Source organism: Podarcis erhardii (genome assembly GCF_964252035.2).
Source record: "Podarcis erhardii genome assembly, chromosome: 9".
Lineage (NCBI taxonomy): Eukaryota > Metazoa > Chordata > Lepidosauria > Squamata > Lacertidae > Podarcis > Podarcis erhardii.
Window position 1 is genome coordinate 7,576,360 of NC_138512.1, and position 17,428 is coordinate 7,593,787.

The following is a 17,428-nucleotide window of genomic DNA, read 5'->3' on the forward strand; positions in this document are numbered from 1 at the left end:
GACTCTGGGGTTGTGGCACTCATCTCGCTTTATTGGCCGAGGAGCTGGCGTACAGCTTCCGAGTCATGTGGCCAGCATGAATAAGCCACTTCTGGCAAACCAGAGCAGCACACGGAAACGCCGTTTACCTTCCCGCTGGAGCGGTACCTATTTATCTACTTGCACTTTGACATGCTTTCGAACTGCTAGGCTGGCAGGAGCAGGGACCGAGCAACGGGAGCTCACCCCGTCACGGGGATTCGAACCACCGACCTTCTGATTGGCAAGCCCTAGGCTCAGTGGTTTAACACACAGCGCCACCCATGTCCCATTCTTATGAATAGTTGCATATAAATATACCAACTTGTGAAGGGAAAAAATACAACAGGTCTTGCCCTTGTTGAATTGGGGTTGAGTGGAATACAGGCAGGAATTCTGAGATGGTGTTGCGCTAAGGTATGACAGCAGAGCACGTGGACCTGTCTAACATTCCGACTCCCAACTGTTTCCATTACGAAACAGGTGCAAATTATGCAAGGCATTGCCAATATGTGGTGCATATTTTTGGAGTGAGCACAAATTGTAGATGCCGTACAGAAACAGAAAATGGAACCTGACCCACTTGGCAGTTCCTGAAATGTCATGGTGACATGCATGCCTGTGTGCATTTAAAAATAACAAGTGTTTCATTTTCAAACACCTTTCCGCTCCATGACGTTCTGGCGGTGCAGAGTTTCTTTTGGTGGGGAGGAATGAGCTGTGCTCTTGTAATCACTTGATAGGCAATAGATTAAAGGTAAAGGGACCCCTGACCATTAGGTCCAACCGACTCTGGGGTTGTGGCGCTCATCTCGCTTTATTGGCAGAGGGAGCCAGCATTTGTCCGCAGACATCTTCTGGGTCATGTGGCCAGCATGACCAAGCCGCTTCTGGCGAACCAGAGCAGCACACGGAAACGCCGTTTACCTTCCCGCCGGAGCGGTACCTATTTATCTACTTGCACTTTTTGGGGTGCTTTTGAACTGCTAGGTTGGCAGGAGCAGGGACCGAGCAACGGGACCTCACCCCGTCGTGGGGATTGGAACCGCCGACCTTCTGATCAGCAAGTCCTAGGCTCTGTGGTTTAACCCACAGCGCCACCTGCGTCCCACTGGGCAATAGATTACGCTGACACAACAAAATGGAGGAATTGTCTGGCCTGGGAACAAACAGCTTTCTAAGTTCCTAGCTCAGAAGTGGGGAAAACCTTGTGGCCATCCAAGTACTGTTGACCAAGCCTCAGGGACTATGAAAAAGCTGTTGTCTTGCAACAGTGTGAAGCCAATGCAGTTCTCAGCTGCATTAATAGAAGTCTCATGTTCAGTCAAGGGAAGTTCTTGTTTTTATTATGTGTTTTGTGTTTTTATCATGTATTTTTATGCTGTGAACTGCTCTGAGACCTTCAGATGAAGGGCAATATACAAATCTAATTTAATAATAATAGTTACAGGTAGGTAGCCATGCTGGTCTGCCATAGTCGAAACAAAATTTTAAAATTCCTTCCAGTAGCACCTTAGAGACCAACTAAGTTTGTTATTGGTATGAGCTTTCGTGTGCATACCAATAACAAACTTAGTTGGTCTCTAAGGTGCTGCTGGAAGGAATTTTATTTATTTAATAATAATAATAATAATAAAGGTAAAGAGACCCCTGACCATTAGGTCCAGTCGCGGACGACTCTGGGGTTGCAGCGCTCATCTCGCTTTACTGGCCGAGGGAGCCGGCGTTTGTCCACAGACAGCTTCCGGGTCATGTGGCCAGCATGACAAAGCCGCTTCTGGCAAACCAGAGCAGCGCAAGGAAACACTCTTTACCTTCCCGCCAGAGTGGTACCTATTTATCGACTTGCACTTGACGTGCTTTCAAACTGCTAGGTTGGCAGGAGCAGGGACCGAGCAACGGGAGCTCACCCTGTCGCAGGGATTCGAACCACTGACCTTCTGATCAGCAAGCCCTAGGCTCTGTGGTTTAGACCACAGCGCCACCCATGTCAATAATAATAATAATATTCCCATTCTATTCTGCCTTGGTCAGACCACACCTGACCACCACAGGGATGTGTGCAGAGGAGGGCAACCAAGATGACCAAGCCTTATGAGGAAGAATAGAGGGAGTTGGGGATGTTTGGCCTTGAAAAGCGGAGACTCAGAGGAGAAGGGAGAGTCATCTTCAAATTTCAAAGAGGAGGATGGAGGAAGCTGGTTTTCTGCTGCTCTGGAGGGCAGAACCCAAACCAGTGGATTCAAATTGCAAGGAAGGGGATTCCGACTAAAGCTTAGGAAGAACTTCCTGGCAATAAGAGCTGTTTGACAATGGATCATATTCACTCAGTCCTCAGAAGGTGGTGGACTCTCCTTCCTTGGAGATTTTTAAGCAGAGCCTGGATGACCATCTGTCAGCGATCCTTTCGCTGTGATTCCTCAATGAGCCTTGGGGTCCCTTCTGATTCTACAATCCTGTGATTCCCTTCCCAAGGCCGACTCTAATTGAGGTGCCCTCAGCTTACAGGGTGTGTGGGAAAGACAATTTGGCTCTTGGGGGGGGGGGACAATAATCTGCTTTTTTGTTGTTGTTGTTGAAATCTAAACCACTTAGCTCAAGAAGATTTGAGTTTCTGAATGTTTCCTATTCAGAGCCTTACAGTGGAAGGAGGAGAGTGAGTGTTTGGCAACAGAATCATAATCCAAACGATTGGCACAGGGTTTTTATTTTAAGAAAGAAAGCTCTATTTAAAAATAAATAAATAATCGATAGGAGCCCAAATCTGCACTTGGATTTTAGGGCTTAGCCCAATCCACAACTCTGGGATAAGGAGTCGGAACAGAACATTCCTTCTTATTCCACTTCAGATATTTGTGCAGCTGGGATCCTGCAACAACCTTGTGTAGTGACAGACCCACTCCTCTCCCCACGATAATTAGCACCTCCGCAACTGCGATCACAAAGGCTGGCGAGGCATATGGGAATTATGCAAGGCATTTTTAAATATGTTGCAGAAGTCGGGTGCTTCTTAAAAAATATAAGAAGTGTGCTGAGGGGGAAGAAGTGTGCTGAGCATACCCTGACTTTCAGTGGCAAAGAGAGAGGTCACCAACAGAGCTTCACTCAAAGTAGATCTAATATAAACACAATAAATAAATATATCATGGGTGTCTTTGCTACATATCACAGCCTGCATGTTGGTGGGTAGCCTTTCACAATATGGTTTTGCTTCCTGCGGGAAGATGCTGGAACAATCAGCTATGAGCCTCTTCCTCAATCACTGCCTTGCCAACCCACCGTGGTGCCAGTCCTTGCCCACTGACTGTAGCGTCAGATGGTGACTTGAATGTGTGAATGAGACATCGCAGATTAATCAGCGCAGATGGTAGCATTTCTGGAGGGGCTCAGAATTCAGAGAACGTGGTTCAACTCTTCTATGATTCTATGTAGAAGATCCCAACTTCAATCCCCAGTATCTTCATGCAGGGCCAGGAAATAATCCTTTCTGGAATGCTAGAGAGTCATGGCAAGTTAGTGGAGAGTCTCACTGGAGAGACAGTGTGGTGTAGTGGTTAGAGTGTCAGACTAGGACCTGGAAGAGGCCAGGGTTCAAATCACCCACTCGGTGCCAGTCACTGCCTTTCAGCCTAACTCGCCTTGCAGAGTTGTTATGTGGATTGAGAGAGCCTTGTATGCTACACTGAGCTCATTGGGCGGCAGAGTAGATTATAAATGCAATAAATTATAATTATACTAATTTTGCCCTTTTGAAAAGATGTAGCTCCTACCATATTATCCCCAATCAAAGCACATTTGCCACATTGCAGTTGAAGGGCAGGCCTACCTAAAACGTTTCCTCTACAGCACTAGAGACATCTGGCCAGGCAGTGCATGAATTTTCCTGTACAATTGGTGGTCTTCTCCTTTAATTCAAAGAGACTTTTTACTTGAACCACATTCCCTGGAGACCATATTTTCTGGTCCTTCTGGTCCTCAAGGGAATAATTGGAGAATCCTGTGTGGTCTTTGCCCCAGCCCCCTTTGCCTTTTAATTTATTCTTCATCTCATCCTCCTTCCTTGCCCTGATTTCCCAGGTGGTGTCTGCCATCAAATATCTCTTGGATGAATTGCTTGCATTTTCTCTCTGGCCCCAGACAGCCAGCAGAATCTCAAGATGGGGTTTGTCATGTTAGTACTCCATGGCTCAAGCTCAGACTCAGACTGGCTCCTGGGTTGCAGTAGCCCTTGGCAAAGTGTTTTCCTGATGGAGCAAATGGCCACTTTGATTTTCCACAATTCCCACAATGCAGCGCTGGCCCTGGGGCATTGCGGGGGCTTATAGGGTTGCTTGCTCTTGCAGCCACTGGGTGTGCCCACAGCCAGAAGCCCAGGGCAGAGAAAGCTGGATGCCCCTGCAGCTGTCGAAGGGTGCCAGTTTCCTATACCAGACCTGCTATAAACCCAAGCAGTTCTTGAGCCGATGATGGCCAAGTACCTAACAAGAATGTGCAGCAGGGGTGATTATTGGAGCTGTCAGTTAATTCATTTTCCAACTAATTAACTATTCATTTTGCAAATTGCAAAACTGCACGTGTTTGTCATGTTCATAATTAATGGGCTTTTACAGGTGTGCACCTAATATTCTTTTAATGTGCAAAGCGGCCTCTTACATTTTTGCAACAGCCCCTTTAGCTATGTGAAAATTGAGTCGAACCGATGGATTGATTGAGACCATTGTACCTTTTCAACAGGGGCATTTTGGGGCGGAAGTGGGGTGTTTCCAAGGCCCAGTTACACAACAATGGCTGAAAAGCCAAATCAGAGCGAGGGCAATGCTTTCTGCCATTACTCTGAATGGGCAAGCATTTTCATGCCATTTCACAGCCCTGCGGAGCAACTGCCCAACTGGAGTTGTGTTTTGCAGCCCCTGCTTTGGTGTGGTCTGGCTTTCAAGACCACCCAGCCTGGCTGGTGAGCTCAATTTGGCTTAATAAATGGCAATTGTGCCAGCCTAGGTCTTCTGAGCCCCAGATCCCTTGCCCCTTTCCCTAAACACACACACACACTTAAAAAAAAGGAAGAATACATAGTTTATGTGGTGGGCTGGGCATGCTGTGAAATGCAGATGTTTCTGCAAATGTTCCCCACCCCCCTATCCTAAATTTTCTCTGGAACTTCCATACTTATAAATTAGCAAATTGGTGCTATGAAGCTGTACCCCAAATCCTTTAAGTACGCAGCAAGGTTCCTACTTTCCCCTTATATTTCAAATGCTGTCTGTAGACCTGTAGATTTGGAAGGGACCCAAAGGGTGATCTAGGTCCTGGTCCCCCCCCCAAAAAAAAAACAGGAATCACAGCTAAGAGAGCATGGCCTAATCTGGAGATGTGGTCACATTCACACAATACCTTTAAAACACTCTACTACTACTAAAACAGTCACGGGTGCTGGGAACTCTAGCTCTGTTGGGTGAACACCCTTGGGGTGGAAGCTATGCCAATTGAAGTGGCTTTAGAGCACTTTCAGTGGGGGTGGGGGCAGATGCGACCTTGCACCAAAAATTCATGTGGAATAATCAGAATTTTGTGTCTGTTTTAAGCTGCCGGGGAGTGGCTATTACGAAGACTATCTGAAGAATATCCTGGCAAAAAGGACGCCAAATAAAAGGTAAAACCTCTCTCTCTCTCTCTCTCTCTCTCTCTCTCTCTCTCTCTCCCACACCCACCCACACCCACCCACACCCACACACACAGCCTGCCTTTCATTCAGCAAAACCGCATCCCAAAATCTGGAGATGAATGGGAACTGGAATGGGGGTGAGTGGGCAAGTTGGCCACAGAATATCCCTGTATCTTGTTTCATCTTTTTTGTAAACCGCTTTTAGGGTTGCTGTTGTTTGAAACAACAACAACAACAACACACCAAGCCATGAGTAAATTTTATAACATAAATAAAAATAAGAATAACGTGGCTCTCTATCTGGCCCAAGCCACGCTCCTTGCTGGCCCCAATCCACACCCTCCTCTAGTGCATATCCCCTCCCAGAGAGCTTGACCTATGATCACATGTCTGGGTTGGCTGAATGGAGCCATGAGCATAGAAACCTCTGGCTTTTGCAGGCTGGATGGTAGTCTATTATACCAAGGCAACAGTAGCTCCACCCACTTTTTAAATAAATTAATCAATATGAAGCAAGAAAGGCGAATTAAAGACAACACATTATTAGGTTAACAACAACAGACACACAACAAGCAGGTATGATAAAAAATAGAAGGCTGAATATAATTTTAAACTTAGAGTAAAATAAACCCCTTACTGTCATGGGTGGAATGGATCATATATTGTTGAATCAATCAAATTGAGTCATAAGCAAAGGGGGGGGGGGACGTACCCTGTTCTTCCCTATGGGCATAAGTAGTAAAATCAAAGCAGACATCTGGGAATCTATCCTTTTTACGTTATCCGTTGCAACTGTGTGGTTTGTTGGTTACTTTCCTACTAGCGGAGAGCTGCGCGAAGCCCGAAGCCTGGGGGGCGCTGAGCTCAGCGCCCCCCAGGCTTCTGGGTGCAGGCGAAGTCGCGCAGCTCTCCCACAGCTTGCGGAGAGCTTCCTGAAGCCTGGAGAGCGAGAGGGATCAGTGCGCACCGATTCTCCCGCTCTCCAGGCTTCAGCGAAAGCCTGCATTTGCCCCATAGGATGCACACACATTTCCCCTTCATTTTTGGAGGGGAAAATGTGTGTCCTATAGGGCGAAAAATACGGTAAATCAAACTCCCAAACTTTGGAACTGCCACATCCACTTTTTGATAGGTTTGAAAAATAATATTGGTTTGTTTATAGTTCATAGATAGATAGATAGATAGATAGATAGATAGATAGATAGATAGATACAGTAGATAGATAGATAGATAGTGGTACCTTGGGTTACAGACGGTTCAGGTTACAGACACTTCAAGTTACAGACTCCGCTAACCCAGAAATAGTACCTCGGGTTATGAACTTTACTTCAGGATGAGAACAGAAATCGCGCGGCAGCAGGAGGCCCCGTTAGCTAAAGTGGTACCTCGGGTTAAGAACAGTTTCAGGTTAAGAACAGACCTCCAGAACGAATCAAGTTCTTAACCCGAGGTACCACTGCAGGATAGATAGATAGATAGATAGATAGATAGATAGATAGATAGATAGATATAGATGAGTAAAAAATATAGCTTGGAGGCTGGAGTTAACCCACTGTCCACTGCCTCTCTCATTTGCTAGCATTGCTAAAAAAGTAACATAAAATGCACTGGAGTCCCATTGGTAAAGTGGAAAAAAGGTTCTTTGCTTCCAGTTACATACTTCACATTCCCAAGAATGGCTTCGGATTCTAAGAATACGCCATGAGAGGTTGTGTCATGGCTGCCTCATGCAGAGGAGAGGGAGAATGAGAGAGAGCAGGAGAAAGGGGGGGCAGCCTGGGTATGAAGTGGGAAAGCACAAAGTGTATTTTCCCAGACTATCTGCTAGTGCTGGAGGCATGCAAGGCTGATTACACCCAGCAAAAGTTGCCAGTGAGGCATTGCAGCCCTCAGCCTGAAAAGGGTCCCCTGGCCCTGTCCTCGTGTCTTGGTGTATTTGTGTGTGTGCCTCTTCTTGTCTGCCTGAGCCAAACTTTCTTTCTGTCCCTCTAGCATCAGCAGAGCCAAGCCAAGCCTGCTGTCAAGGATCCGCTCCTATGTCTGCTCATTCCTCTACGCACCTCAGGAAGGTACTATATTTCGAAAGGCTCCGTTGTTGCTTCGGCTTGTTCGTAGGTCCTCCACCTGCAAAAGAGGCTGCAGGTGCACAAAACAGGTGGAGAAATGCAGGCAAATTAAAGCCACCATGGGTGCATCTTGAAGCGGGTCCTGGCAACCAGGGATGATGAAGGCAACACAATTCCGTCAAGGGATGCTGCCAGTTTCGCAGTGATAGCTTCATAAAGTCAAATCAGAGTGAGAGTAGTGCTTTCTGCCCTCACTCTGAATGGGCAAGCATCTTCATCCCATTTCACAGCCCTACGGAGCAATCAGGTGGAGGAAGGGGGTGCGGTGGGGCGGTGCGCCCCGGGTGTCACCACCGAGGGGGTGACAAAAAGACGGCACTCCCCGCAGGGCCTGCAGTACGCCCAAGCCACGTGTCTCTCTTGGGAGTGACGCAGTGGCTTGGGCACCCGTAGGCTCCGCACTGCCTCAAATGGTCCACCCGCCGCCTCCCCCTCAGCTATAGGGCGGCTGAGTGGGAGGAGGCAGGCAGACTCCTCGCAGGCCCCACAGAGCGTCCTGCCCCAGCTCGCCCTGCCCCATTGGGAACAATGACTATCATTTCTGGCAGACCACCCTACTTAGCTAATAAGCTGAATTTGACTTAAAAGGTAAAGGTAAAGGGACCCCTGACCATTAGGTCCAGTCGTGACCGACTCTGGGGTTGCGGCGCTCATCTAACTTTATTGGCCAAGGGAGCCGGCGTACAGCTTCCAGGTCATGTGGCCAGCATGACAAAGCCACTTCTGGCAAACCAGAGCAGCACACGGAAACGCCGTTTACCTTCCCGCCAGAGCGGTACCTATTTATCTACTTGCACTTTGACGTGCTTTCGAACTGCTAGGTTGGCAAGGAGCAGGGACTGAGCACCGGGAGCTCACCCCGTCACAGGTATTCGAACCACCGACCTTCGGATTGGCGAGTCCTAGGCTCTGTGGGTTAACCCACAACGCCACCCATGTCCCTGAATTTGGCTTAGGAAGCAGCAATTGTGCATGTGTTTTTGTGGCTGTTGGATTTCTTTGTGGGTTCTTGGGACACATCTCTTGATTATATACTTCAGTTGTTTGGACCAAAGCTTCTCTCTCTCTCTCTCTCTCTCTCTCTCTCTCTCTCTCTCTCTCTCTCTCACACACACACACACACACACACAAAATTGTGTTTTCACCCATTTCATTTAAGCTACTCTACATCCATGGCATAGACTGCATTTCTGCATTCCATTTATGTTTAACTCCCAACCTCTTTTACATTTCCTTCTTTGCACCGTATAAACCTGACAACTTAAGTCTCAAGTTCCATGCAACCAGTGGAGCGGACTCTTACCCACCAATGCTTCTTTCGTCAATAACATCGGAAAATTTTATGGAACTGTTGGGTGCTACCCATGTGTGATTGTGATTTTTTTTGTGTGGAATTGCAGGCTTCCTAATCCCTCTGAAGCTGGTTCTCTCCCTCGCCACATCTGTGATTGCTGTCTATCAGGTAAGAACCTAAGAACCCACGGCCTATCCAGCCCAGGATTCTGTTCTCATGGGTGCCCACAAGCAGAATAGCGCTCTATTGCACATGTCTCCCAACAACTGGTACCCAGAGACATAACAGCATCAGAAGAGCCTGCTGGGTCAGGCCAGTGGTCCATCTAGTCTAGCATCCTGTTCTCTCAGTGGCCAGCCAGATGAACCTTCTCTTGGTTTACAGGTGGCCCTCCTCCTCCTGGCTGTCTTCGTCCCCAGCATCCAGATAGTAAGGTCTGGGATGACCAAGGAGCTGACTGCACTCTTCATCCAGTTTGGTTTAGTCCCCTCTGAAAATCCTGCTGGGATCCCTGGAGACAAAGAGTTAGCCACCCTCAAGCACTACATCTGGTCGCTAGAAGGTGAGTCTTTGGGGCCCTGGTCTTGTTGACAATGTCCCTTTCTGCCCCTGATAAGAGCAAACTCTGGAGCTGGTCACAGAATCGCTGAATTGCAGAGTTGAAAGGGGTCCCATCTAGTCCAACCTTCTGCAATGCAGGAATCACAACTGGAGCATCCCCAAGAAATGGCTCTGAAGAACTAAAGAAACACAAGGATATAAGAGTGCCCATTCCTGGCTGCACCCCCTGCCAGCATTTTTATTTTTCAATTGTTTCCCACCCTGCCACCCCAAAAATAACGAAACCGTAGGAACAAGAACTGGGTCACAACTCCAGTTATACAATAAGGTCTCCACATGAATGTAGTCTAGTCTTTTGTATTTATCTTGGAGCATATCTCTAAGCACATTAATGATCAATATATCCTCTCCAGAGCTGGTTGGCCCCCTAACTGAGAAGCTAAAAATAATGATAATAAATGTTGAGCCAGCATTTTAGTCATTGTCCCCATAATTCAATTGAAGTGACCTTTCCCCTTTCCCAAGTTTGCTGAGCTATCAAAATGTCAATTAACAGATACATAATGAATTCAGCTTAGTGCCAAGATCTTTTAAATCTCCCAGAATTCTCTGCACAGGATTTGGTTTTTTGGGATTGGCCTTTCTTCCAATTTTGTTCTAAACCATGGATGTAGCCATGATTTATGGGGAGGGGGGGCAGGCTTTATGTGGGGGGGTAGAACTTCAGCTAGTTAAGTACCGTATTTTTCGCTCTATAGGGTGCACCGGATCATAGGGCGCACCTAGTTTTTAGGGGGAGGAATGAAGAAAAGCATTTTTATTCCCCCCCCCCGCGCCCCAAAGAGCAAAGAAGCCAAGACAGCCACCAACCCTTCTCGCTCTCCAGGCTTCAGCGAAAGCCTGCATTCGCTCCATAGGACGCACACACATTCCCCCTTCATTTTTGGAGGGGAAAAAGTGCGTCCTATAGAGTGAAAAATACGGTATTTTGTATTGATCTACTTGATTTAGGGGGGCAGCTGCCCATGCACTAAACATTGGGTTTTCCCCAAGAAAGGAGTGGGAGAATGAGGAAAGCACACAGGCCTCTGCTTTCTAGGCATGGGAAAAGTAGGAATGTGGACGAGCACTTTGAGAACCAAAATTCCCCAATCCTTCCATCCTTAATCGTGGTCATTGCATTATTGTCCTCAAATTGGACTGTTGCTACACAATGGAAAGGAAGGTTAACGTGTTCTCCTATTACTACCTGGGTATCTTTCATCTGATGAAGAGGGCAAGTTCCAAACACTGGGATGCTGATACAGCTGTGTAGTTATCAAGTTGGCTGCCTGCCCCACGTGCTTCAATGTTTCCCCAAGTGTTTTTTTCTTTTTTGAAATCCTAAGTTCCTAGCCCTCATGCTGTGCGTGCAGAGACCTTTCTGAAGTTCAGAGGGGATGGATTCTGGATGTAGGGGAGCGTTGCAGGCAGGATCAGGGTCTGTGGTCAAAGTTTCCTAATCTGAGGGGCGTCTTATGGCATGCAAACATCCTTGTCATTGTGGGGTCCATTGGAATCCTTTAGGCGGATTCACCCTCTTTCCCTGCTTTATTTCTGGGCCATTTGCCAGCAAGCTAAAAGCAGCGCTCAGTGCCAAGAAGCAAAAGGGGAGTGAAATGCAGGCAGCAGTTTCACCCCACAGATGGTAGTGCAGTGCTCAGAAAGGCTTGCAGGGGAGCGGGGGAAATGTGGTAGAATCCTGCATTTGGCACAGAGAGGATGGGATGGAAGGAGGGGGAGGGGGAGTGCATAGCCGATGACAGGCTGACTGACAAGCAGGCAGACAGGCAGACAAATGGGCTGCTTGCCTGTCTTGTCAGCTCTCCCTGGTGATAAGGACCCTCCCTCTTGCTATAGCAGAATGGCAGAAGCACACCTGAACCAAGGGAATGCAGGTGAGAGTCAGGGAGCACATCTGCACCAAGATACCACTTTAAGCAACCCCCTGCTTCCCCCAAAGAATTATGGGAGCTGTACTTTGTGAAGGGTGCTGCTGAGAGTTGCTAAAAGGTCCCGATTCACCTCCCAGAGCTGCAATTCCCAGAGTTCCCTGGGAAGAGAGGGACTGGTTGTGAAACCACTCCTGTTTTTTGCAGTCTGCTTCGTCTCCTCCCTGGTCGTCTCCTGCCTGCTGACTTTCTGTATGCTGATGAAGTCCATGGGGAAGCACAGGTGAGCCTTGCCCTTCTGGACTCCACCGGGGGCAGGGAAGGGAGGTCCATCAGGGCAAACGGGGCTCTGCCCCACCCAAATCAGGCTGCCCCAAGCCAGCCCCCCTCCTGCTTCTCTTAACCGGCAAGAGATATGGCATGGCATTCCCTTCACCTTCCTCCTGCTCCACTTCACTTTAAGTGCTCCAGCTGAAAACCCTGATCTAGCATTGCAGAAGCTCTGTGGTTTGTGCATCAAGCCTCTTCCGCTGTTATTCTCATCCCTGCTTTGAGAACAAATGCCTTCACTTGGCATCCACCATCCTAAAAGTCCTTCTTTCACAATGAGGGGTTGATCTATGGAAGTCCTTCCCCCGGGAGGGAGGGATGGCTGCCAACGTGGATGGCTTTAGAAGAGGACTGGACAAATTCATGGAGGAAGAGAGGTCTTTCCATGGCTACTGCGATCCCACGATAGCTGTGCTCTGCCTCCACAGTGGGAATCTACAAAAATGCAACACGCTGGCTAATAACTGTTAGTAAATATATAATCAGTATGATGTCATTCAAAATAAACGAATCAGCCACTTCAAAATAATATAGATATCATACAACACATCTCACAAAATATACAAGTGACTGCAAGTTGTTATGTGTGTCAGAGTCAAACAAAGGTTCAAACAACCAATGAATAGGAATGCCAAACCGTCTCGTCTCAGCAGCTACATTATCCAGTGAGCACTGATCCACTAGTATGATCTTCACTAGTATGTATATTTCATTGATAATTATTCGCTGATGAAGACTTTATTTCGAAACAGTTGAACTATTCCAGATTCACTGTCCTTTTGAGACTTCGGAGTAACGTCTTCCTTTGAGACTTGTGTGAGACGTCTTCCTTTGAGAGACGGTTTGGCATTCCTCACTACTCATTGGTTGTTTGAACCTTTGTTTGACTCTGATACACATAACAACTTGTATATTTTGTGAGATGTGTTGTATGAGATACATATAATTTTGAAGTGACTTATTCGTTTATTCTGAATGGCATCATACCGATTCTATATTTACAGTTATTAGCCAGCGTGTCGCGTTTGCATTTTTGTAGATTGTCACATTTTGCAACACAGAGGTTTGTGTTTGTTTCCAGCTTCTGAATACTAGTTGCTGGAAACCACAGGAGGGGTTTCTGCAGGGCTAGATGAGGAGCCCCCTTGGGCCTGGTCCAGCAGGCTGTTCCTAAGTTTTCATCTATCCTCCTTGTCAGCATCGCCCTTGAGCCAGTGTCACCAACTGGACTCATGCACTTCAACCCCGACTGGGCTAGGCGAGCTGGGTAGCACTTCCAGAGACCACCTTTTAAACAGGAACAGGTCAAAGTGCTGTGGACTCACAGCTTAGAGTTGTGAGCACCGGATTCACTTCCACAATACAGTCGTCGCACAGCAGAGTATAGCAGAGTCTAGAAGTGTATAAACCACTTGGAGAGCAGCTCTGTAGAATATCTTCTTTTATTCTATAACTACAACTATAATACAAAACTATATACAGAGCTAAATAGGTCTAAGCATAAATGAATGCTGCACTGAGTGTCTGCAGCTGCTCTTAGCAGCAACCTTATCTCTATACACGATCTCTAACACTCAGTCTCTCTCTCTCTCTCCCCGACACACTGACTGACTGACTGACTGACTGACTGACTGACTGACTGACTTGGTGCTGGAGCTGAATAAGTAGAAAGCAGTACACTGCTCCTCCTCTCTGGAGAATCAGCAGACTCGTCAGAAGATTCTTGGATATGGGAGGGGTGAAATCTCCTCACTCCTTAGGTGCTCTCACATTCCACTTGACTGCATCTCCCCCAGTTTCCCCCTCTCTGTTTTCAGGATCAACCTCCAGCGCCTGTACCAAGGGGCAGTCAGAGACGTCTTCTATTGCTCTCGCAAGCTTCAGCCTTCACAGCAGGCTCTGGTGTGCTGGATGTTCTTCGCCAGCTTCCAAACTGCATTTGCCTGCTTAGGTAAATGATACGCTGATTTGTTCCTTTTGTGTAAGGATTGGGGCGGAGGTGCTGGTGTCTTGGAGAAAGGTGCTCCAGAGCAATTTGTGAAAGACAGAGGATAACTGCAATGGAAACCAATGCAATAAAACCTGCAACAAAGGGTCATCTCGTCCAACCCACATGGTGCTCTAACCCACGACCCTGAGATCTCATGAGTCTCGTGCTAGAGCAATTGAGTGGTCCTGTTCCATGTTGCCCTTGGGGAAGGACTTTAGGCAAAGACCAGTACAGTCATACCTCTTGTTAGGTTTGCTTCAGGTTAAATCTTTTCAGGTTGCGTCCCGCAGTGACCCAGAAGTACCAGAAAGGGTTACTTCCGGGTTTCGCCGCTCACGCATGCGCAGATGCTCAAAATGACATCACGTGCATGTGCAGAAGCGAAAAATCGTGACCCGCACAGAGGCAGGTTGCGTTCTGCTCATGTTGCGAACGGGGCTCCACTGTATGTGTGATTACTCCAAAATGTTGCTAAGACTGCCCACCCACCTTGGGGGGCCCTCAGACCCATTCTGCATCCTGAGCCCCACAGCGCTATTGGGATCAGGCTTGGATTGACAGGCTCTGATGCAGGTGAGGGAGAAACACAGGAGGAGGGGCGTTCAGTGCTCTGGTAACCTCCAGGCTAGAGGAGTGTGTGTGATGTATTTTGTGTTTTTATCCTGTGAACGGCCCCTTGATCTTTGGATGAAGGGCAGAATATGAATTTAATGACGGGTGGTGATGACAATCTCCCCTTTCCACCCCAACTTCAGCCTCTTTGAAAGCAGGAGCATACAAGGAGGGGCAGAAGGGGCGGTCCACCCCAGGCACCACTCGGGGGGGTGACAAGATGGCCCGCTGCCCCCCCCCCAGCTGTAGAGCGGCCAAGGGCACACGTACAGTTAGTAATGAGCGCCGCTTGCATGGCGTCTGTACGGGCTGCCTCTCACATGGTGACCGCACAGGCTGCCACGCATGCGCAGTCTGTTCAGACGTTGCACATGCACCGCTAGGCGGTTTGCCCCGCCCCTCGGCGTCCCACACCAGGTGCCAAAGAGGGTTCCTCCACCACTGTTTGGAAGGGGGAGCAGGGAAGTCGGTCCTCCAACTGAGGCTGTGGAAACCGCTGTCTGAAACCCAGGAGAGCCATTGCCTGTCAGAGCTGAATGGTCTGTCTAGCTTGTCCATACTGGCCACTCCCTCTGTTGTGACGGTGTGTTCTTGCCCCTGTTCCAGGTCTGCTCATCCAGCACATTGTCTTCTTCGTCTGCACTGTGATTTTCACTTTCTTTGTGGTCATCCCCCTGCAATCTGGCAGCAACATGCTCCTCTTTAAAATCATGGAGAACATGTGGTAAGAGTTCTACAAGCCTAATGGGCGACATAGGTAAAGGTAAAGGGACCCCTGACCATTAGGTCCAGTCGTGGCCGACTCTGGGGTTGTGGCGCTCATCTCACTTTATTGGCTGAGGGAGCCGGCGTACAGCTTCCGGGTCATGTGGCCAGCATGACTAAGCCGCTTCTGGTGAACCAGAGCAGCGCACGGAAACGCCGTTTACCTTCCCGCCGGAGTGGTACCTATTTATCTACTTGCATATTGATGTGCTTCCAAACTGCTAGGTGGGCAGGAGCAGGAACCGAGCAACGGGAGCTCACCCCGTCATTGTGGGGATTCGAACCGCCGACCTTCTGATCGGCAAGCCCTAGGCTCTGTGGTTTAACCCACAGCGCCACCCGCATCACCTAATGGGCGACATACCCAAGCTTAAATCTGCAAAATGCTAAGATCCCCTTGGATGGAGGATGCTCAAGCCAAGGTGGAAGGTACTTCTGCAAATGTCCAGCCTTTGCTTTTGGAGCAAGGATAAGTTTCAGGGCCTCCTTCCATCACACTGGCATTGCATTTGAAGATGAAGTTGGCCCTTGAGTGTCTGCTTCTCTTATTCTCCTCTTAACGTAGCAGCCACAAGCATGACAGGATCCTGACTGCGGCATGCAGAGAAGAAGGTGATAACTCTTTCCTACCATGCCGTGGTCCCACCACCACCATCAGTGGTGCATTTAAACAATTGCCGGCCAGAGGTAGCCAATGTGGTTGTCCAGATTTTGTGGACCACAGCTGCTACTGGCCGTGCCTCTGACCTTGCTGGCCAGGGATGATGGGAGTTGGACCCCACCACATGACTCTCAGAAATCTAGGTAACTGTGGCATTTCTGAATACACCCACCCACCGTGCGCCCTCTGCCCCCACCGCACTGCCAAGTACTGAATAGTCTGTGTTTCATAGAACTTTGGAATGGAAAGTAACCTTGGAGGTCAACTTGTCCAACTGCAGCATCCCAAAGATATGACTCTCCAGGCTCTGCGTAAGTCTCCAGTTTAAATGCCCACCACAACCCAAGGCAGGCCCTTTGCACTTGAGTACTAAGAAAAGAATTCCCATTGTTATGTACTGAGTTGAATAGGATTCAGAATGCAGCAGTCTGATTGGTCCGCAGGAGCCATCCAATCCAACTCCAGGTGGAACCTGATTGGCCTACAGGAGAATCCCTGAATTAGCCAATCACATGGGGCCCATTGTGTAAATAACGTATATAAAGCAGACATTTCAGGGGAAGTTCCATTCTTCACTTCTATGAGCTGAATAAAGAGCATGAAATCCACACTAGACTCCAAGTATATTTCACCCAACCTCTGAAATCTTTGATTTACAGAAGATGTCTAGATCACTAAGCATTATTCATCTGGAAAGGTTCTAAGACTAAAGTTTCCTCTTCACCCTTGCAATTTCACAGATCCCTTGAGTGGAACCATGACTATTGCACCAGTTTAAAACTGTCATGCAAATACTATACCCTGAGCAAAACTGGCCACTTCTGATTTGCTTTCTTTGTCTAGGGCTTTCTGGTTGACCTTGGTGCTGGCTGTGGTTGTGCAGAACCTGCTGACTCACTACTATTTTCTGGAGCGTGGCCACCTCCCTAGGGAGCTGACCAACAGGTGACTATGGAAGTTGTTCATCCCAGCTAGAGCATGAGAGAGCAGCACCTCACTGTCTCTTGCAACGGCTGTACTTGTTAACATCTCAGATGATGGACTATGGACCACAGCTGTGATGTAGGCAATGACCACATGTGCACTACACATGTGCAGTATCATATCACTTAAAAAAATCATGGCTTCCCCCCAATGAATCCTGCAAAATGTAGTCTGTTAAGAGTGCTAGGAGTTGTTTGGAGACCCCTAGTCCCCTCACAGAATTACAGTTCCCAGAGTGCTTGAACAATCAGTCTGGGCACTATATAACTCTGGGAACTATAGGTCATGGGGGGAAGGGTTTCCTAGGAACTCTCTGCAACCTTAACAAACTACAGCTCCCAGGATTGCCATGGCTGTAGCATGAATCTGCTTTAAAAGTTTAGCGTGCATATGGCCAATGAGTTGCGTTCCAGAATCAGAATGGGAAGAGTGAATTGGTTTGATTGAGCCTCTAAACCAGTTGATGGTTGCCCAGAGGTTAGGGGCATAAGAAG

General features: G+C 48.1%; 2 protein-coding genes across 3 annotated transcripts in view; one reads left to right on the top strand and one right to left on the bottom strand.

Moving 5' to 3' along the window:
* The window catches only part of PML (PML nuclear body scaffold), a 281,106-nt gene that overhangs the window by 189,780 nt on the left and 73,898 nt on the right, over positions 1-17,428 (bottom strand). The gene's annotated exons all lie outside the window — the stretch shown is intronic.
* Positions 1-17,428, top strand: part of STRA6 (signaling receptor and transporter of retinol STRA6) — a 53,267-nt gene that overhangs the window by 31,909 nt on the left and 3,930 nt on the right. For both annotated transcript variants that reach the window (XM_081876286.1, XM_081876287.1), the window contains 8 exons: positions 5,601-5,668; positions 7,673-7,749; positions 9,207-9,268; positions 9,485-9,662; positions 11,800-11,875; positions 13,740-13,873; positions 15,131-15,248; positions 16,794-16,895. In XM_081876286.1, coding sequence (XP_081732412.1) covers positions 5,601-5,668; positions 7,673-7,749; positions 9,207-9,268; positions 9,485-9,662; positions 11,800-11,875; positions 13,740-13,873; positions 15,131-15,248; positions 16,794-16,895 — 815 coding nt within the window. The remainder of the gene's footprint in view (positions 1-5,600; positions 5,669-7,672; positions 7,750-9,206; positions 9,269-9,484; positions 9,663-11,799; positions 11,876-13,739; positions 13,874-15,130; positions 15,249-16,793; positions 16,896-17,428) is intronic.